Source organism: Thermobia domestica, chromosome 17 (assembly GCF_964235325.1).
Source record: "Thermobia domestica chromosome 17, izTheDome1.hap1.1, whole genome shotgun sequence".
NCBI lineage: Eukaryota > Metazoa > Arthropoda > Insecta > Zygentoma > Lepismatidae > Thermobia > Thermobia domestica.
Genome location: NC_137470.1, coordinates 76075855 through 76098265, shown reverse-complemented (window position 1 = coordinate 76098265; position 22411 = coordinate 76075855). Strand labels below are relative to the sequence as shown.

The following is a 22411-nucleotide window of genomic DNA, read 5'->3' as shown; positions in this document are numbered from 1 at the left end:
ATTGTAGCCCTACAGGAAATGCTCAATAATTTATGTCAGCTCATGTAGTTTTATATATAGTTAAGATTAAGATAAGATAAGATAGTGTTCTTTGGTACTTACAGCTTCAACCGAACACATACATCTGTCACACATATTATCATCCATGACTTGGGTTTTCTTGTAACATAGGCTGAGTATAGGTGTAACACTTTGTTATATCTATCCCCACTACCACCATTTTCTCTTGCCCCCTTCTAGTGAAATACGTATTCCTTGCATTTAATAAAGTCCAACATTTAAGGTAACTACTTGACACCGAGTTCAAACTCACTATATGATGTGAAGATGATAAGTAATTCCCCATCTACAGTACTTATTCTGAAAAACCAAAATATATGTACATCAAAAAAAGTTTTCTTTCTTTTGTTTGACCGTACTGCGTTGTACACCATACCTCCTTAGTTGGTGAATGGGTGATATTTTGCACTCTCTTCTAACGGGGTATGTAAACTTAGTACGTGGTCTATCAGCTGATAATTGACATGATCTGCCTTATTCAGAGTCCTTTTGAAATATGACTAGCGTCATTCTAAAGGCTTGATTACTGCAGGAAACATATGCTAGTCTAACTATTTAGTACGGTACTAATCACGCATCAGAACGACTCTGCAAAAGGCCCGATACATCCATATTCATATTACAGTTATACTCACTTTCCCCTACACTTTTGATAGAGCCTAATTAATAAAGTGCGTCTGGGGTTGTAAGTAGTAAATCTATAAAGGAGTAGAGATTGGAGAGGGTATTTAGCTTTAAATAAAAGTCATACATTAATAGGCTAGAACTGACTTGATTTTCACTATCTAGGAAGTTAAGTTTGAAGTAACTACACATTATTTGCAAAAATTGAATTAATTGTCCTAATTAATACATTTCTTGTCCTTACGAAATACGTATTTAGCTGAAAAGTACGACGGTGATTCAGAAAGTAATGCCTCCAAGGTAATACCTTTATTTGTGTTTGACAGATAGCATCGATACAGGTATCAGTGGAAAGTTTGCAATGTCAGCTACAAATGGTAGTACCATTTTACAACATACTCCCCATTACGGGCAACACACCTGAGCCAACGCGAAACAAGGTTTTTCATGCCGTCGCCGAAGAATTGTGGTGGCTTCTGCTGACACCATTGCCGAACTGATGCATCTATCTCCACGTCACAACTGTAGCGTTAGCCCTTAAGGTGATTCTTAAGTTTAGAGAAAAGCCAAAAGTCACGGGGCGCAAGATCCGGACTATGGGAAGGATGAGGCAGAATGTCAACAACACTTTGCAAGCAGATGGGACAACTTTGAGATTTTTGGCGGAGGAGAGGACGTGTGGCAGTCCTCCATCAACTGACCCTTCGTTTCTGGGTCGTAATGGTGTATCCACGACTCGTCGCCGGCGATGAATGTTACTGGGCGCACATCCTTTCGTTGTCAGAATTCAATGACATGCCGCTGTTTAAACCATACGTCACAACTGGATGGCATGAATTGCTCCATTACTCTGGAACGAGAAGAGAAAGGAAGGTGAAACAAACGACATTCTATAGCTTAAACATTAGGGCATTAATGATAAACAGTTCAGAATGTTTGCAGGACTATAGGCCAAGTAGTGGGCTTCGAGGCATTACTTTCTGAATCGCCCATGTACTTGTAAAGATGTTTTTAAACTCATTTTGTCTTTCCATATATAGCTTTATAATGGTTTACTCCCAATTCATTATTTAGAGATTTCTCGTGTCTATATGGTTAGTGTACTCTCCTTCACCGTGGAAGACCTGAACTCAACCAGTGGGAGCTTATGTGGTTGAAAAGGAGCCGTCGTTAAGCTGTAGGTCCACGTTTCATATAGCCTAGGTCCAGAAAAGACGCTAAACTTCAATACAACGAATCAACCAATCTACAGGTTTCAATGAGGAGAATCGTTCATGAACAACTTAGCCTCAGGAAAGTGGGTGCGCGGTGGGTGCCAAAACATCTGAGTTAGGTCCAAAACCACCTTCGAATAGGTATTTTTCTGACCTACGTCATATGATATGCACACGAAGGAAATTCATCCCTTCATCATACCATAACAGGCAGTGAAATCTCAATACCCCTATGGACTTCTGAATCAAAACGCCAGAGCATGACATGGAAACATCCGTCTGTCACTGTAGGCCAAGGAATTCAAGACCATAACATCTGCCAAGGAAGCAATGGCTACTGTGTTAGGGATCGTCAGGATGTTATTCATATTGAATTTCTAGCAAAGGGTACGAGCATTACTGCGAACACGTACTACCAAATCATGGACAGGCCAAAAGCAGTCATACATGAGAAACGAAAAGGAGCACTACGAGAGGGAGTGTTGTTACTGCACGAGAACGCACGGCGAAATGCAGTCCAACGAAATCGTACATACAAGATAAGTTTCAACTGGGAAATTTTTGACATTTTAAATATAGCCTTGATTTAATCCCTTCCGACTAACAATTGTTTGGACTCCTAAGAAACACGTCCGTTGGTGGCATTTCCATACACTGGTAGAGGCACAACAGGTTACGGTTACCTGGTTAGGGAACCTGGAGCAACATTTCTTTGCAAAGGGCATGGATGATTTAGTGTCACGTTTGAATGCATGTTGGGATCGCTATAGTTCCTATGTCGAGTGTTAGTGTGATATCATGTGTCAAACATGATACAATTTCAGATCTCTGCACGTTTTTCAGTAAATTGAAAATTCACCTTACTTTTTCATACATCTTTGTACTAATGATAATATACAGTGTGTTTATAAACAACACCGACAACGTTTGGGAGGTGATTCCTGACACCAAGATAAGACAAAAATTATAGACCAACCTGGATGCACAAATGTTTCGTTTCGGAATTATAGGCTACCAAAAACATGAAAAAAAATGATCTTTCAAGGTCCATAGTTAAAAAAATATGGGACCTACGGTAGTCGGGTCAAGACTTCACTTAGGAACTAATATGTGCGCTATCCAAAAATACATGTTACAGAGTCCTAAGGTACTCACGCAACAATTTTTGTAGATGGAGCTTAGCTACGGGCATATGACTTGAAGTACTCAGCAACTACCTCTATAAAAATTATTGCGGAAGTACCGCAAGATTCTGAAACATGGGTATTCGGATAGGGCACATACTAGTTCCTAAGTGAAGTCTTGATCCGACTATGGTAGGTCACATAGTTTTGGAGCTATGGACTTTTAAACTTCATTTTTTCATGTTGATGCAGCCTACAACTCCGAAAGGAAGCATTTGTGCACCCCAGTATAGTTGTTACGTTATACGAAATATGAAATAATCATATATATATATATATATATATATATATATATATATATATATACATTTTAGTTCCAAAAATATGTTACATTCTTTTAGTTAATATGCTAAAACTAGTTAAGAATAGCTTTGAGTAACATGGTGAAACTCTGTTAGCTTTTTAACAGTGTCTTTTTAAAAGTGTTTTAGCTTTTTAACAATAATTTTAAATATTTTCAGACCAGTATTGTTGTGAAAGTACCTTCTGGAACACCTGTCACGGTTGACACAGATTCAGCACAAAATACTGTGAGTAAACATTGAAATTATTTAAAAATAATAATATCCTTCGGTGTGTACAAGAACATATTTTCACCAGTATTTACAACAGTGGTCGCCAAACCTATGAAGCTTCTGAGCTACCTTGCCACTTTTAAATCCTGCTGTGAGCTACAGTGACCTAACTAAAGGCTTCGGGGCCACTCCGCAGGCAGCGTGGAGTGGGACCCCTTCTCTACGTCCCAAATCACGATTTGGAGGCCCCCTGATGGTTTGGTCCCCCCGCATTGCGGAGTCTACGGGGCCCTTATTTACTCCCCTGGTGAGCTATCATCCAAAAGAACTATTAACTTTAAAAAAAAATCTTACATTAGCACCGCTTGTCGGTAGCGTCAGCTCAGTGCAGCAGTTAAGGTCAGCCAACCGGAACGTTAAAGCGATCTACCGAAAATGTGCCCCCTCGCAATCGATTGTTTGGCGATCACTGATTTACAATATAGACATTAGTAAAGTTTCCAACAAGCTTAAAATTGTAATTGTGAGAACTTCTTATAATTTGAACTACCAAATACTATCATTGTGATGTCATAGAAGCAAATGAAAGCAATAGTCATTTATAAAATGTCCCACAAATACGACATTTTAAGCATTATAGCAGTCGCTACCCTTATTTTACATATCTTCGGAAGGATTTTAGATATCAAATTGTTGTAAACGATCTTTACTCGCTAACTAATTCTAAGGCCTATGGAATCCAGAGGTTCAATGCTGCGTTCACAAAAGCTCTCCATTGACTACTATCCTTAGCCAACTGGATCCAGTTTCTCCTATTTCTGTGAGATCCATCTTAATACTGTCCTCCCACCTACGCTAGGTCTTCCTAATTGTCGTTTTCCGATTGGACTTCCAGTTAAAACTTTGAAGAGTTCCTACTCTCTTCCATCCTGGCTACATGACCTGCCCACTTAAGCCTCCTAGACTTGATGACTAACAATGTTTGGTAGGCGGTATAAATTATGCAGGTCTTCGTTATGACTTTTCCGCCATTCTCCATTCCCGTTTCCCTGTCACCACGGCATGGCGCGTCCTCAGGTTGCGGATCGAGGGGTAGGCTTCTAGATATAGAGGTTAGCTGCGAATATGTTGAATAAGCAATCGCAGACAGACGACAAGGAGTGGTACTCCAGCTTGGGATTTGGTGTCAGACTAACAACCTCATCCTGACTCCAAAATGTTTCTTTTCTAAGAACTGTACAGAGAAATAATTGTACGAGGTGTGATCAAAATTAAGATGAATAATTTTATTAGAAACAAAGTAATAAGCTTACATACGATTTGACTTAGCCTCCTTCAAAGTACTGTCCTTGGCTGGCAATGCATTTATCCTAAAGTTCCATCCATGATTGGAAGCATTTCTGGAAGGCTTCTCTTCGAAGAGTGTTCAGCTACTCTGTTGTGGCCCTCTCAATGTCAGGAATGGTGTCAAAATGTTTTCCTTTAAGTACGGTTTTAAGTTTAGGAAGAGGCATTGATTTTGACATTTTGTGAATTTCTTTCGCACTTTTCTGCAGCTTAGAACAAAATTCAATGTTGGTTCGCGACAAACATACTTAACACATCCTCACTCCTGTGCTTCTGGAAACCAACTAACATGTCATAACTCGTTCAAACTCGACACTGACTGTTCCAAAGGTTTAGACTACCGGGCTAACTGGTTCAAATTGATACAACATGGATAGATGGCACGGTGCAACTACATTCACCATACTTTTTGATCACACTTTGTATGTACACTCATGTCCAAAATGATTGTCGTATATCTGTAACTGTCTTCTTGTAAGGATATAATTTGATAGTGATTTTGAAGGTTACTTTTAATACTGATATTATGTGTATAATCGGGAAATGTATATTTGTGGTAAATTTCATAGGAAAAGAATTATCAATTCGAAAATTAGAATGAGTAAAACAAAATATTGCTAAATGGACAAGAAAGATTTATTTTCGTTTTATTGTTCTTATTTAATGCTCTTTTGATATGAAATTTGCTACATACATGTCTTTGCCAATTATACACATACAAAGATTATAAGAAATAGCGGGTGAATTCGTTATCAAATTATATTCCTACAACAAAATATTTATAGACATACGACAATTATTTTGGACATGAGTGTACATTTTTGTTCCAAGAATCCTGCTTAAAATGCGTGTCATTTGCTTTGGTGGAAGCGTCGACAGTCCTATTTCCTATGTTTCTGTTACTAAACAGGTTGGTCCCTAGCTCCCTCAATGTTGGTAGTTTTCTCATATTAAAGAAAGTATTATATTGCAACTGATTTGTATGCAGTCCTATTGCATTCAAATGAAAGCTAAACACTCAACCAAGAATCAATCCTGGTGCCATATGCACTAAAGATGTGTTAGTCATTCACTAGAAAATATAAAATTAAAGAGCATCTTAGTAACTGTGGTGTTCAAGAACAAAATTCAAATGTTAGTGCAATAGTATCTGATATCTAAGTTTAAAGAAAAAGGAAGGGGAATTGAAACACGACAGTTATTTTACAATTCATGGAAATGTATTCCTCTTGTTAAGTTGGTGGAAACGAAATGTTCGCCCCAAGTGCGGCAATCCCAAAAACAAAAAGAAAATTACGAAAATTACAATACGTAACTAATGAAAATAGTCGCTGTCTCCAACAACACAATATTGTCATTACCCACCCAAAGATTGAATTCCGTGGCGAGAGATGTGTGGAATCTGTGAAGTGAGTAGATCCTCAATCCCATGTTGTACGATCCGATCATCAGAGGAGGTCTTCCCTCTCAAAAAGTGTTCGAGATTCAGGAATAGGCTGTAGTGGGTGGGAGATATATCAGGAGAATACGGTGGATAAGGTATTGTTTCATACTGCAACTTCTGGAAAGTGTGCAACGCAGAGGAGTGCGTCAGTGGGTCAAGTGGGTCAAGTTTTCTGAGTGGGTCAGTGGGTCGTGGGTCAACAGCATGTGACGCACTGTGACCCACCACCCACCGTGACCCACTGTGACCCACCGTGACCCACCACCCACCATGACCCACTGCGACCCACCGACTCAGTATGATCTACCGAACCTCTCTGCTCACTCCATGGTAGACAGTATCTTCTGAAGACTGGTAAATTTGTCTTCGTTTTACTTTCAAGACCTTCATTTCCCTTCCTTTTCCACTTGTTTATGTCTACTTACCTGAGGTGAGTATATCTAACCAAGTGAAAAAAGAACTTCAGGCACTTTTGGATATTGATATTTTTAATTGTAATAATAGCAATAGGACTTATACTACTACTTGGCTTTCGAGATCTGTGAGTTTTTAGAGGAGCTAACAACTGGAAAAAATAAATTTTTGAATCACTGTAATATATAAATTATTATATAAAAAATTGAATGTAACTATGTGTGCCTGATCATCATGGTCAAATTGCAAAGTCGAATGAAATTACTTTGGGTATATAGTTAGGCCTTAATCCAAACTGGGATGTTATGTTGCTTTCATTATAATACATAATATCCTAAGGAGGTAGTGAAAATCCGAATTCTTGCGAAAAAAAAATGAGTATCTCACAAGCCGTTAAACTTACGGAGCTAAAATTCAGTGTATTAACTCTTTATTGAAAATACACAGAATGTGGCCTAGCATTTTTTTAAATTCTCCTTTATGTGGGGGGTGGGTACTTTCTATATATGGAAAATTGGTAGTGAGTTGGTTTGTAAAAATGATTGAAAACGATCGATGTTATTTAAGAAAAAAATCAGAAACAAAAAATACAGTGCTTGGTTTCATATATCCATTGCTTTCTACTATAATAATGCTGAAGTTTATGTTTATTATATGGAGCTCTTACAGCACAGGACAATCAACCCAAAAAATTGACTAAAATAGGCATAAAATTTCTACCGTAAGGTTAATTATACGGAAATTTTAAGTTTGGAATTGTACGCATAATTATATGGAAAATTTTACACTTTTTTCCCTTTACGTTGGTCTACTTACCTTGATTTGGAACTTTCAAATTTCATCATTTTTTCCACTGAAAAGTATTGATAATTCAACAAGGAAATAATTATACTATGATAATTTAATTTAAATTCATCGTAATTTGGCACATGGCAAACAGCAGTGTGCGGAGTTGAAGAGGAAGAAGGAGGGAAATTCCCATTCACCTCTGAACACTTTCCAGGAACCTCGTTCCCTTTCGCTTTCTAGACGGGGGAGGGAACTTGGTAATGGCATCAAACCTTTATGTGTAATTACAAAAATGAAATTTATAAACAAATAAGAAATCATCAGTTTATCAGGCTTTAATTGATAATTTATTCACAAGATTCCCTATCGAAGGCGTGGTAGATAAAGTTTCTGTTCCCCATGAGTCGACATTGCCAACTGACATGGTCGATATGGATAAGATGTTGTATGGTGATAGAGAGATGATACTTCTTGCTGAGTATTTCAAAACTGACCAAGAAAAATCGTTATCAGACTTAAGTCTAACAAGCAGATTGTCGATGAGCAGTTGCAGAAATCGGGTAGAAATATTGTCAATTTCCATGACAGAGTCCGAACGGGGATTTCCCCTTATGAATTTACAGATGACTGGTATTAGAAATAGACTAAGTGCTCAAATTGTCTAACTTGTTGTTCATCAATGTTAATGGCCCACCGCTAGACAAGCTCAAAGTACACGAGCTAGTTATTTCTTGGCTGAAGTATGGACATCATTCCGCTGCGGATGGTTTACCACGTAAAAGTTACCAACAGGAAATAAACCCGAATTCAGGTTTGTGGAAAATTATGAGTTCTAGAAAATGTATACTTGTATTACTAATGGCTTATTTGTGTTATTCAACTTTGTACCTATTTTTTAGTAAGTCTCTTCTTTGCTTTAGATAAACTAACTTAAATAAATATTCATAATAATTGCAATTGCAGATTTGTAACTTAAATTTAACGTGGTGTTTTAGTGATTACACAAACTACAAATATGAGCATACTTTATGAAGATGCTCTCACATAGGGTACCCGAGCACCTTTATACACTATGAAAAACTGACTTTTCAAGTCTTTTGTGAGAAAAATACTGTGAATTGAGAAACCATAACCTTTTCCATATTGTACAGGGGTATTTTCCTGTGAATAGAAGTTTCTCTTGGAATGCGTTCAGAAATTAACACTTGTAAGAATACTCTCTTAGTACAAGTATATTTTAGGCACACACTAATTTCCTCCCACCTCGAACTGTTTCAATTTCCTCACTGACAAACACTTTACCATTTTATATCATAAAGTTCAGATCCACCGTTATTCTAACAGAGTGGTGCTTGAGCGATTGACTAGAAATTCAAACTCCGATTAATGACAAGTTCATAGTCTTGTTTTATTACAAGTGTAAACTCTTTACTCAGTACAGAAGAGGCCGTGTATCGTGTTCAGAGTTGATGACGATGGATTTTGGTGAGTCAGAATAGGTCACAGTGGATGAGAGTGGTTCATGGTGGGTGGTGGGTCACGGTGGGTGGTGGGTCACGGTGGGTCAGAGTGGGTCACGGTGGGTGGTGGGTCATGGTGGGTCACGGTGGGTGGTGGGTCATGGTGGGTCGTGGGTCAGAGTGGGTCACGGTGGGTGGTGGGTCAGTGGGTCGTGGGTCAGTTTTCATTGACCCACGCCAACTCTGGTGCAACGTCCTTTGAACTACGTTTAAGCATGCACCGTGAATCAACATGAAGACGCCATATCTTTTGAACATTCCTGGATGCTTACCGGCAAAGTTGCACTGTATTTTTGTAGTCAAAGGAGAAATACATGATGTATCATCTCAAGCATAGATCATTATACCAGCAAACAAAATCTAGGGGATTTGGAAACCGTTCTGCAATAGAAATCCAACCACTATTCTGAGCCATTACGATTGTTGTAACAGATCTCGTTTCCGTCAAAGTAACACTCCGATACAGAAAACTGTTCTGATTATTCCTTATAAAGAGAAAGTTCTATATCTTCAGCTCGTGTGCCACCCACAAGTCCAACTTTTACATTTTGACGATTGAAAAGACGACAGTGCTAAAGTCGTCTCCAATGGAATAAACACCCTTCCTAAGGTCTGTTCCAACGATGTTTCTGAGGGGCTCGTCCAAACATGATGATACACACAAAAGTATAATTTCAGAGCTAGGGGCATCCAAAAGCGTGAAAGAATGCATTGCAACCCACGTTATTTCAAACATGAAAAACTGTGGAGTGGCAGTCTATAGTAGCGTAAAGGAAACCACACATACGCCTTTCAGAAATTGATATTTCAGCAATGTGCAATAGGTGCACAACGGATTCTCCAGCTCCGTAGAGCACAATTCACAAATATGATCCCAATAGTATTCCCAAATATACTCTGACTTAAAGGGAGATCCAAAGTACGCAAAATTAAGCCTTTATAGCAACGAACACGTAATATTTCGGCCGTAAATCGGAAATTTTAGGGACTGCCAGGCCCCACGATTCGTAGTATTCGGAATAACACCTGATGGGATTTTTTTTTACGGTATAGTTCACTGTATGCACACTGAGTGCTCACTGAGTTGCGACCACCTAACTAATATTTTGTTGGTCTACCTTTTGCTCGAAGGATGGATTGGACACGACATGTCATGGATTCTGCAAGTTGTTATGTCCCCATGGGAATTTGACATCATATATCCCCGATGGCATTTCACAATGAGCCCACACATGCTGGTGCAGAAGTCATAGCACGAGGAGATCGTTCTCCAACATCCCATAGATGTTCTATAGAATTCAGATCCGGCGAGTTAGCGGCCCAATTCGTGTGCTGCAGTTTCGCGGAATATCTCTCAAGGCAAACAAGTACAGTCCTGGCTAGGTGGCACCGTGCACCATCGTATTGGAAAATGCTGTCTCCGTGTGGGTGTAAGTGCTACGTTATAGGGTGTAAGGGTGTACGTGATTCCCTAACACATGCAGATACACAGTGAATGTCACACGTGTGGTGCCCATGTACACCAACGGTTCCAATCCATGCCAATAGAAGCATCCCTAAATCATACAGCCGCCCCCACCTGCCTGTAGAGTATGGACCATGCACGAGGGGTCCATGGCTTCGAGCTGTTGATGCCACATATGCACGCGCCCGTCCAAGTGGTGTAGCACAAATAGTGACTCATTGGACCAACACACCCTTTTCCAATCATCTGCAGTCCAATTAGCGTGCTCCTGTGCTCAAACGGGAGGAAGTCGGCAGTGATGAATCGTGAGGAGTGAGTGACGAGTGGCTTGTCTGCTGTGGAACTTCATGCATGCCAGTGTAAGCTGTATATTTCTGTGGGATACGGGTGTTGTGATTCACTATTGTGTTGGTAATTCCCGAACACTTATGGGTCTTTTGGCTGTCAGAAGCAGTTTGACGTAACGCTCGCCCCACGGTATGATATTCTGTACGCCCCTGCAGTTCCGTCTCCTATAGGCTGTTACCCCATATTCTTGCATCCGAAAAGTGTTCCTATCTGGGTTATTGACGCACCTGTTGCTAGGGGACCCACAACCATGCATTTTTGGAATGCGGATAAATCCTATCCATCTCCCATTGTAACAGTGTGCTGTCTGCCAAGTGTAGCCTCGAGTGTGTTCTTTTTCTGTAAAACCGGGTTCGATTCCCGGCGGGAGCTCATATGGTTCGGATTCCACGTTAATCAGTAGGTTCACGTCTCATATCGCCTCGCTGCTGAACGGGACGTTAAACTCAAACTCAACTCATTTTTCTGCAAAACTTCCATTCAGGATTCTCATAGCAGCTCGGCTGCTGCCCAAGCCTTCTTGTGTGGAGGGGTGGTCACAATTCAGTGAACACTCAGTGTATAAGCGTGACAAATAAATCGCAGTGCGCGTTCTTATGAACACAAGGAACCATGGTGTTGGCGATTTCTAACACTTCCGATATCCCGTCGACGCATTCAGTGATAACTGCTTTCAAGACTAGCTTTTGCCTACTGTGAACCCACCTTGAAATCAGACAATATCTGAGGATTCTGTTGGGAGCATATCTGGGAACTATGTATGGCCTGTGAAAATTCCCTTGAGCATACATTGTACTGCCGAAATATAGCTACGTTTTTGGATGCTGAATTTTAAACTCCCTTTATGCTGATATGGACCACTACAGCACGGCTCTTTATGCTAAGAGTAACATGTATTACAATTTGATTTCCCACACTTTTGGCTTGCCATAGCTGTGAAACTATGCACTTTCTCCCACAAATCCATATTATAATTTTTTTCTTATTTTGATGTGAAGAATCACCTCGTATAGTTTTCAGTATAGTTCCTTAACACCCTGTATTGAAAAGTACGCTTGTCCTGTAAGAACGAGATTGAGTATGCAACTTGATTAAATTTTATGAACGGTACAGTTATATGATAATCAAATTATTTTGGACTTGTGGCCATCCAGTGCGCTTTTTTCACAAGCAGCTTCCCTCCTCAAACTGTTTCACCCATGCTAAGATGTGCCGGCGTGGTGCTTGTTTACAAAATTTAGTTTGGAAACAGGTCTGAACAACGGTTACTGATGTAACGTTGTGAACTAAGAAATTAAAAATATCAGTAGCAAGCGCTCGAAAATATCAGAATATTTGAGTAGAAATCTTTAAAAATAATAAAACATCGAACAACAAATCTCTAGGTAGGCCTATATTCAGGGTCGGATTAAGAGTACTACAGCCTCGGGCCTCCAGGTAGACAGGTGTCTCCACTCTAATCAAAATCTCAAGTGGCTATCTAAAAAGAATCATGAAGATACAATCACCATCATAAAATAAAATATGACCAAAAATATGAAGCACATTCCCTTAACTTTCCTTCTGTACTTCCACAGAAATGTATTAGGTGAAGCCAGTAGGGGACATATATTTTTTCTAGCCCCGGGCATCCAGATGGGTTAATCCAACCCTGCCTATATTAATGCCATTTCTCAGCTACTCAAAATAAGAAAATTTGATTGATATTTGTAAATCAACTGCATCCGCTTATAGTTTATTCTGAACTAAGAACCACACACCCTTTTGTCAGTGAATTACTAAGATGTTATCATTTAGTAAGTCCGAACACCTTGTTTTGAAAATATTTATGTCTTGTATCGAGATCTTTATTGACTATCGAGAAGATCATCTCACCAAAATACATTTATTCTAGAGGTAAGAACACCCTAGGATTTCAAACTCCATCCTTTCAACCTCTACATTCTGTAAGTTCTGAGGTTTTATGTAGCAATCAAAAATGATTCTCAAAGAAGCAGCAATATTTGTTCGTAACTCTAATCAAAATCCGGAGATCTCCACTCTGCATTTAATTGTTTAGATTAGTGAATATGGTAAATACGAAATCAATAAGTTTTGTGTGGAGTTTCTTGTAAGGGTCTTTTAGCCTCTGAATGATCGCTTCTGGGTCCAGAACCCTATCTCCTTCGGTTGCTAGTATAAATATAATAATAGTATAATAATAACCAATACAAGTTCATTTAGGATTATTGGTAGAATTGCGCTTACGGAGTAAGTATATCCCATGGATGTAGTGTGTACTCAATAACTAAGTAAGTAGTGTCATATGTCGGAAAATACAGGGTGGCCACAAAGTCCCTTTACCCTGAAAATAAGTAACATAAACCACTAAACGTACGTAAATAACTACACGGAAAGAACTAAATGACATGAACAACAATACTTTCGAGAAGTTTTATAGAGATAGGAAACATTAAGTGTCCGAAGGATCAGTTTGTCGACTGTCATTCTTATAACAAAGGATAATACGCCGCCAGGTTCTGTGCTACATTTTGCGGAGAATTGTAGGTGTAACTTGAGTGAAAGCTTGTTTCACAGCTTCTGTCTGTTCGGCAGTGGTATCGTGACGGTTTTGTGCAACAATGCTCTTTATGAACCCCCTTAGCACATTGTCACAGGTGGTGATGTCTGGGCTTCGTGGTGGCCAGGCAAGTGGTGCGGGCAGATCCGGATTTCCACGACCAATCCAACGCCCAGGAAATTCTTCCGTAAGATATTCGCGTATGGCGAGGGTATAATGAACAGGTGCCACATCATGCTAAAACCAACATGTCTCTTTGATCCCGTGCTCCTCCTAGAAAGGAACAAACCAGTTCTGCAACATGTCCAGGTATCGCTGGTAATTTACAACACTGTCGGAAAAAAGGGCCCAAATACGCGTCTGCTATTCACGCCTTCCTATATGATCATATGCGGGGGATTCCGATCCAGCTCTCCATAAAAGTATGTATTATCTTTGGATCAAAAGACCACATTGGTCTTTGGAACGAGAACTCCTGTAAATTGCACTCATCGGTAAATATCACTTCGCCGCGTTTTAGTTGTGTTGAAGGTCTGAAGAATCTGAAACAATGGCAACCTTACATAAGCATTTATCAAGGGGTAACGGGACTTTTGGCCACCCTGTAGATGCTACTGATAGCTTGTGCTGCTATAATGCCTCACAAATTTTCATGAAGGAAGGATAAGGAGTAGAATCAGCGACTTCATTATTAACTCAGTTATCAAATTAGGGAGGTTTATCGTTCCAGTTCTATGACATTGACGTCAGAAAACAGTCAAAGCTAGGTGCTATTATTCAATAATAGGTGTTGTTAATTTTGACAATTTGCTATAATTGAATACATAATCAAATCTTAGTAACTTGAAGGATTTCATTTTCGTTTTAAAAATAGATTGATGGCACAATAGTGACGCTAATTCCAGCTTCCTCTCATTTTTCTTAGTTTATTGGCACCTCTATTACAATAATGTTCATGAAATTATTTATTATTGGAACACATGTTTTTCGTGAACAGATATTTCTTAACTTTAGTAATTTGGCATTTATAAGCTTAGTTACGTTTCAAGAGTAATATTTTAAACAAAAACAATTTTTGTGTCATAGAAAAATGAATGTTATAATGGAATTGAATATCACGCTTTTGTTTAAAAATGAAATCTCTCAGTTTTACGTCACATGATTGTGCCGGCTAGGCTAAAGAAGACGGCGATGATGAGAAAGGAATGAAATGGTGGACTTATGAAAGTAGAAGGAAACGGAGGAACCCCGAGAAAACCCACGTAGACGGTGTTTGTCCACCACAAAGTTCACATGGCGTGAGCCCCTTTTGTTCAAATCATACAGTGAATACACATGCTGATCAGAAGAGGAACAGAAAAAGAAATCTTGCCCAAGGGCGCCAATTTCTCTGTAACTTTGAAAGGGGCCATTCGGATGTGTGTTTGGTTGCAGACAAAGGTCTAAGAAAGCATATATGAGGATTTTAACACAAATCGAATTCAGATTATGCCAAATATTGTAGATTCATAAAAAAATACATATTCATAAAAATACATGGGACCCACATGAGCATTGGAGTGTCCCCCCGAGGATCGGCGCCCTTGATCTTGCCTTGGTACGTACTTTCCCTATCATATTGGACAAATGCAACTCTCAGCAATGGTGTCGATAAATATTTCTTATAACGTGCTTATGCCATTAATTGGAGGAAAGAAGAATCAGAAATTAATATAGAACCTGATAATGGATTATAAATATTTATGAGTTTAGAAATAACTTCGACAGAGTGGAAGCTAAAGTAAATTAGAAGATGTAGTACACAACCTCTTATCACTCAATAATATTTGCTCTGGTTCTTGTGTCTTACAGGACTGTGCATGCAAAGAAGATGAACCGCAGATGTATCCCGCATGTGGAGAGAAAACAATTTGTCCAGCTGTTGAAAAGCGACAAAGAAAATGTCCAGGAATTGTAGAAAAAAACACTTATCCAAGTTTTGAAATGACACAAAGAAAATGTCCTGCCCTTAAAGCTAGGTTACAAAAAAAGTTGTGTAATCTTCAAACTTCAATTACGTCGAGAACAACATCTGTAAGTTAATTTGATTCTTACATTTATTTTAACGATTCAAACAGTGTTGTTGTTGTTAAACGTGCTCATCTCCCTCTCATTCAGAAATGTCTTTACTAACTGGTACACTACCTAGAAATCACAGGAAACATTTAAAATTTGGAAGTACCATTTGTAATACATGTAAAACAAGAAGAGAAAGACAAAAGCACCAGGTACCAATTTTATACTTCATCTAGAAGTGTTGAAAGCAAATAATTTAGAAAATGATCATTATTTGTGTTGAACGTTACTTTTATATCATATCCCTGAACACTGCCACAAATGTATTTTAAATAATATACATCTTAGTACCAATTTTATGAAACACACACACACAATTTATATATATATATATATATATATATATATATATATATATATATATATATATATATATATATATATATCCATGGATCCAGGATATGATCAAGGGAGGGGCTAAACCATAATTTGCCGGGTTATCCAGTGTAAAGAAAGTAGGATTGAAGCCAATTTTATCCTGTGTATGTTTGAGCGTCAAAGAAGGCTATAGCTCCTATAGCCCTCCCCTTGCATCCGTGCCTGTGTATATACAGGGTGTTTCAAAACAGCACCGACAACGTTTGGGTGGTGATTCCTGACACCAAGATAAGACAAAAAGTATAGACCAATCTGGGTGCACAAATGCTTCCTTTCGGAGTTATTGGCTGCCAAAAACATGAAAAAATGAAATTTAAAGGTCCATAGCTCCAAAACTATGGGACCTGCAGTAATCGGGTCAAGACTTCATTTAGGAACTAGCATGTACCCTATCCAAATATCCATGTTTCAGAATCCTGTGTTATTTCTGCAACCATTTTATAGAGGTAGTTAGCGACTATTTCAAGTTATATGCCTGTAGCAAAACTCCCTTTATAAAAATTGTTGCGCGAGTACCTTAGAATTCTGAAACATGTATTTTTGGACAGCACACATATTAGCTTAGCCGGCATAACCATTACTTAAAAACAAATTTTCTTACGGCTCTTGTGAGTTCAGTATCCCTACTTCCTACATGAAATTTGCCTGGAAACTTTCCGTTTTAACATTTAGCACGTTGTAGGGACGTATGCAGAGGGTATGTCCTGATGGTCCTGACACTTCTCTGCAATCCCGGTTATTTTGTAACTTCTGCCTAACGCTACGGGTAATTTTACAGATTTTAATATAATGTGTCCTCATATGTAATTTGTCTTCTATATTATTATTATTATTATCATTATTATTATTATTATTATTATTATTATTATTATTATTATTATTATTATTATTATTATTATTATTATTATTATTATTACTAAATGTTTGAGATCTCAATATTACGTCCTATTCCAATGCAAATAAGCATACCGAAGTTAAGAAAAATGAAAAGAAATTTTTGGACCCTCTATAAGGATGAATTGCCTTACAAAAGATACTTTGGAAAGAAAATAGGGAGGAAAAGAAGGGTCAGCTACTGGACAATATGAAAATCGAACCTTCGGATGCCTTAACAGAAACTAAGTAGAATTTGTCTTCTATTATTATTACGAAAATATTATTATTATTTCTAGTAAAAGTGGAAGAACTTAGAAACAATTCCACGATGACATTTCAGACAAACTTATGACTCATACTAGGCCTGAAGGATGACCCGTTTGTATTCATGAATTGTTTGCGAAACACGCGAAATTTTCAGAACGTAGGAATTGAGATCATAGACTATGACGTCATGTTGTTAGTTTTCCCCTGTAAATGAAGTTGTTTCAACTTTAACTTATAAGAACGAAAGAAATTGACTATTTTTCATGTTATTATGCACCAGAAATATCAATATTCTAGATTATAAATTTTTTCTGAATATTCTTGGAGGGAATCGAACAGTGGATCCCTAACTCACGAAACGAATGTTCAAGCCATTCCACTGAGACGGCTCTTTTAATTAAGAGCAGTGGTCGAAGTGAGACGGTATGCGGTCGTTTTTCAGTAATGAGGACATACCGTCTCTGGTTTTTCAGTGATGAAGACAATATTTAAATAGCCGGTATGTTGAGTCAAAATCATAATAAAATATACCACCTCTGCTTTTTTCACTTCGAACACTGAGTAAGAGTCAAGAAACACTCGTGTATGTTGCAAATTGCAAACGTTTACGATTCCAATATTTTATTAACGATGAAACACTGATTTCGGTCATGATAAAATACTATAATCCAGAGAATTCAAGTTTAAATTTTAAAAAAGACCTATAATATCTCCGTAACTTATCTCTATTATATTCGGTTATTCTAGTTTTACAGTTATTTCCAGTAACCTTGAACGACAGGAACACGAACAAAGATACATCGAGGACATTTAATATTTCAAAGCCTCTCCCACCGGGAATCGAAACTGATACCCCGCCTACTAAACTATCTGATGGGTGGGGTACCTGGTTCGTTCCCATGGCAAATAAGCTTGAGACGGACAACATCGTGCTCGTTGGTTTTCTCGGGACACTCCCACTTTCTCATTCCACCAATTGGTCCATCATAATTCACTTGCTTCAATCATAGTCTTCCTCACCTAACAGGCATAATCATAGGCGCCGACTTTGGGGGGCAGGGCACTTTTGCCCCCCCAATATTTAAAGGTGGGGTCCTCGCCCCCCCAATATAATCCAGTTGAGGAAGAATTACCAAAGAGGAGCAAGAATTTCTGTCGTAAATTACGTCGTGCCTTTAATTCAATATTAGGAACAGCCTTCTTATTCGATAAAAGCACCGTTTTCAAATCGGCGTTTAACCTCTTTAGGATTTCCACTTTTTGAGGTAAATTTTAGACTTTCACTCAAACAGCTACTGCTTCCTTACTATTTATCGTAGGATCGTGGTTCATACCTCGTTTTTCTCAGGATATATCATAGTTTCGAATGGTATCACTCTCTTGTCCGTATTATACACAAGAAATAAGAAAATTGAAAAAACATGAGATTTTTAAAAAAAATCGAAAATTTTATGCCCCTCTGGCCCGGGCCTGGGTTCACGTAGGGATCTGAATCTTTTTTTAAAAAAATCTTGTTATATATTTGGTCTAGGAATTAATTCGTGCGGTTTTTAATAAAAATTGAAGCTTTGTTTCAAAAACAAAGTAAATGAATACGTTAACAAAATTATTGTCCATCGCTAGCCACTACTTTCTCCCATCTTTCAGGCAATTTACGGATTCCGTGTCGAAAGAATTCCTCATCTTTTGACGCAATCTAATCAAAGATCCATTTTTCGATATTTTCTGAAGAAGTGAACCGCTGTCCAATCAAATCGTTATTCATGCAATCGATCAAGTAGTAGTCAGACGGAGCAGTGTCTGGTGAATATCGCAGGTGGAGTAACACTTTCCATCCGACATTTTCCAAATAGGTTTTGACCGGTTTTGCGACATGTGGTCGAGCGTTATCATCTTGATAAATAAGTTTATTATGCCTGTTATTCCATTCTGGTCGTTTTCAGGCCAGAGCTTGCTTCAAACGCATTAATTGTTGTCGATAGCGGTGTCCATTAATAGTTTCACCAAGTTTCAGAAGTTCATAGTACACCACACGTTTCAAATCCCACCATATATATAGCATAACCTTTGCACAATGAATATCTCGTTTCGGTTGTGAAGGAGCTGGTTCACCTTGCTTCACCCAGGCCTTTTTTCGTTTAGGATTCTCGTAATGAATCCACTTCTCATCACCAGTTACAATTCGATGCAAAAATCCCTTCCTTTTCTGTCTTTGAAGCAGCAATTCGCAAACGGTTTTTCTTCTTTCAACGTCTTTCTTTTCAATTCATGTGAAACCCAATAAGACATCTTTTGAATCATTCCTATGGCTTTGAGACGTTTGGAAACTATTGTTTGCTCAACTCCAAATGCTTCTGCAAGTTCGTCCTGCGTTTGACATGAATCCTGATCAAGCAATGCTCTCAATTCTTCATCTTCAAATTCTTTTGGCTGTCCAAATTGCTTTTGGTCTTCCAAGCTGAAATCACCACCTTTAAACCGTGCAAACCACTTCTGACACGTTCGCTCAGCTAGAGCATGGTCACCAAGCACTTCCACTAAAATATGATGACTTGCGGTAGCACTTTTCTTCATGTTAAAGCAATGAAGAATAACTCCCCGCAAAAACACTTTATCAGGCACAAAATGCGCCATTTTCAGTTGAAGAAAAAATGTTGTTGTTTCCGCTTCAAGCAACTGACATATACTAAACAAGATGCTCAATGACAGTAGTTTTCAACGCATGTTTGGATCAACGAAACTATGGGACAATAAGCTAGTTACGCCATCTTTTGTAAAACCGCACGAATTAATTCCTAGACCAAATACATAATACGTGCGCAAAATTTCGTTCTTGTATCTTGAAAACTGACTGTGACGTCGTGTTGTCAGTTTTCCCCTGTGAAGGAAGTCGTTTCAACTCTAACTTATAAGAACGAAAGAAATTGACTATTTTTCATGTTATTATGCACCAGAAATAAAATTTTTCTGAATATTCTCGGAGGAAATCGAACCGCGGACCCCTAACTCACGAAATGAACGCGCAAGCCACTACCCTAAGACTGCTTTTTTAAGTAAGAGTCAAGAAACCCTCGCCTATGTAGCAAATTGCAAACGTTTACGATTTCAATATTTTATTAACGATGAAACACTGATTTCGGTCCTGGTAAAATACTATAATCCAGAGAATTCAAGTTTAAATTTTAAAAAAGACCTATAATATCTCCGTAACTTATCTCTATTATATTCGGTTATTCTAGTTTTACAGTTATTTCCAGTAACCTTGAACGACAGGAACACGAACAAAGATACATCGAGGACATTTAATATTTCAAAGCCTCTCCCACCGGGAATCGAAACTGAGACCACGCCTACTGAACTATCTGATGGGTGGGGTAACTGGTTCGTTCCCAAGGCAAGTAAGCTTGAGACTGACAACATGGTGCTCATAGGTTTTCTCGGGACACTCCCACTTTTTCATTCCACCAATTCGTCCATCATAATTCACTTGCTTCAATCATAGTCTTCCTAAACATAATAGGCATAATCGTTGGACATTAAACGTAAAGATTTCATTTTCAAGCTGTTAATCCAAACCAATCCGAATCGAAAAACGTGTTTTCACAAAAAAATATGTATAAAAAACATGGGGATTCGTAATTCCATTCAAAAGTGAAACAGCAGACTCATAATACCTTAATTTAAAACGAAACCATTACATATCGTTTGGAACTTTTGCAAAATATATACGGATATTCTGAAAAGTGGCAATATAGTGTCTGTTTTCAAACAAAACTGAACGAAATTACTGTTCGTTTTCTGAAATAAACGGACACATTCTGTTTCAAGTTTTAACCTAAACCAAACCAGTTAACCCAGAGATTTCGTTGGTCAATTTCTACCGCCAATTATTCAAGCACCGCTCTGTTACAATAACGATGGATCTAATCTTTACAATATAAAATGGTAAAGTTTGTCATGGGTAAAATTAGGATGAATTTCAATGAAATCATCATGGTCTAATTATTTCCTTGTTGTATTATCGATACTTTTCAGTGGAAAAACGGATGAAATTTTTAAAGTCCCAAATCAAGGTAAGTACACCAACGTACAGAAGCTTATATTACAAATTTTATGTCTATTTTTCTCACAACTTTATGGGTTGATTGCCCTGTGTTCTAAGCCCTCATATAATAAACAAGCTTCAGCAATTGTTATAGTAGAAAGCGCATCGTAAGAAGGGGCGGATCCAGGGGGACGATCGCCCTTCAGAAGAGGAAACTTTCTTATTTTATATATAAATAAAACCCAGAGTTCGGAGCTCTTAAAAGTATCAGTATTACATCCCACCGCCCCCGCAGAAGTGCGTCCTGGATCCGCCCCTGATGGTAAGCATATATGGATACATGATGCGAAGCACTGTATTTTTTGTGTCTCAACTAATATCGATCGTTTTCGATTATTTATACAAACTAACCCACTATCAATTTACCATATATAGAAAGTGCCGCTCCTCCCCATAAAGGAGAAGTTTTAAAAATGCTAGAAGACGTTCTGTTCATTTTCAATAAAGAGTTAATATACTGAATTTCAGCTCCGTAAGTTGAACGGCTTGTAAACGGCTCAAAGTTTTCGCAAAAATTCGGATCCCCACTATACCTTAGGATATTATTATAATGAAAGCAATATGATAATATCCAAGTTTGAATTAAGGCATAACTATATATCAAAATTCATTTCATTTAGCTGCAATTTGGCCGTAATGATTAGGCACACATAGTTACTTCTTTTTTATATAATAATTTACATATTACTGTGGTTCAAAAATGTATTTATTCTTGTAGTTAACTCCTCTAAAAGCTCATAGTCTCGGAAGCCAAGTAGTAGTATAAGTCCTATTGCTATTGCTACAATTACAAATATCAATATCCAAAAATGCCTCTTCTTTTTTTCACCTAGAGATATTCATCTCAGGTAAGTAAACGGAAATGAATGAAAAAGGGAAATTGAGGCCTTGAAAGTAAAACGTAGACAAATTCACCAGTGTACAGAGGCATATTTTTAAATCACGTTCTACCCTAGTTATAGGAGCTAAATACGCGGTTTTGGTTATTTGCACTTATCAATGCCTCGCCACGTAATATATATAAATACAGCAGTAATCAAATAGTTGTTACTGGCGGTCTTAGTAGCAGTCTCTCGCTCGCTGTTAGTGTTGTAACACACGACGAGTCGATTTAAGTTTTTTATTGTGCGATTATCTTAGTGGGATATTGAATTTATTAGTGTCTTCTAGCTCTTCATATATTTAT

General features: G+C 38.1%; 1 protein-coding gene across 2 annotated transcripts in view; it reads left to right on the top strand.

Annotated features, from left to right (window-relative positions):
• The window catches only part of LOC145673764 (uncharacterized), a 330178-nt gene that overhangs the window by 283707 nt on the left and 24060 nt on the right, over nucleotides 1–22411 (top strand). The window contains exons 14-15 of one of the 2 annotated variants that reach the window (XM_081743514.1): nucleotides 3544–3612; nucleotides 15336–15557. In XM_081743514.1, the coding sequence (XP_081599640.1) occupies nucleotides 3544–3612; nucleotides 15336–15557 (291 nt within the window). The remainder of the gene's footprint in view (nucleotides 1–3543; nucleotides 3613–15335; nucleotides 15558–22411) is intronic. The other variant, XM_081743515.1, reaches the window with a different exon arrangement.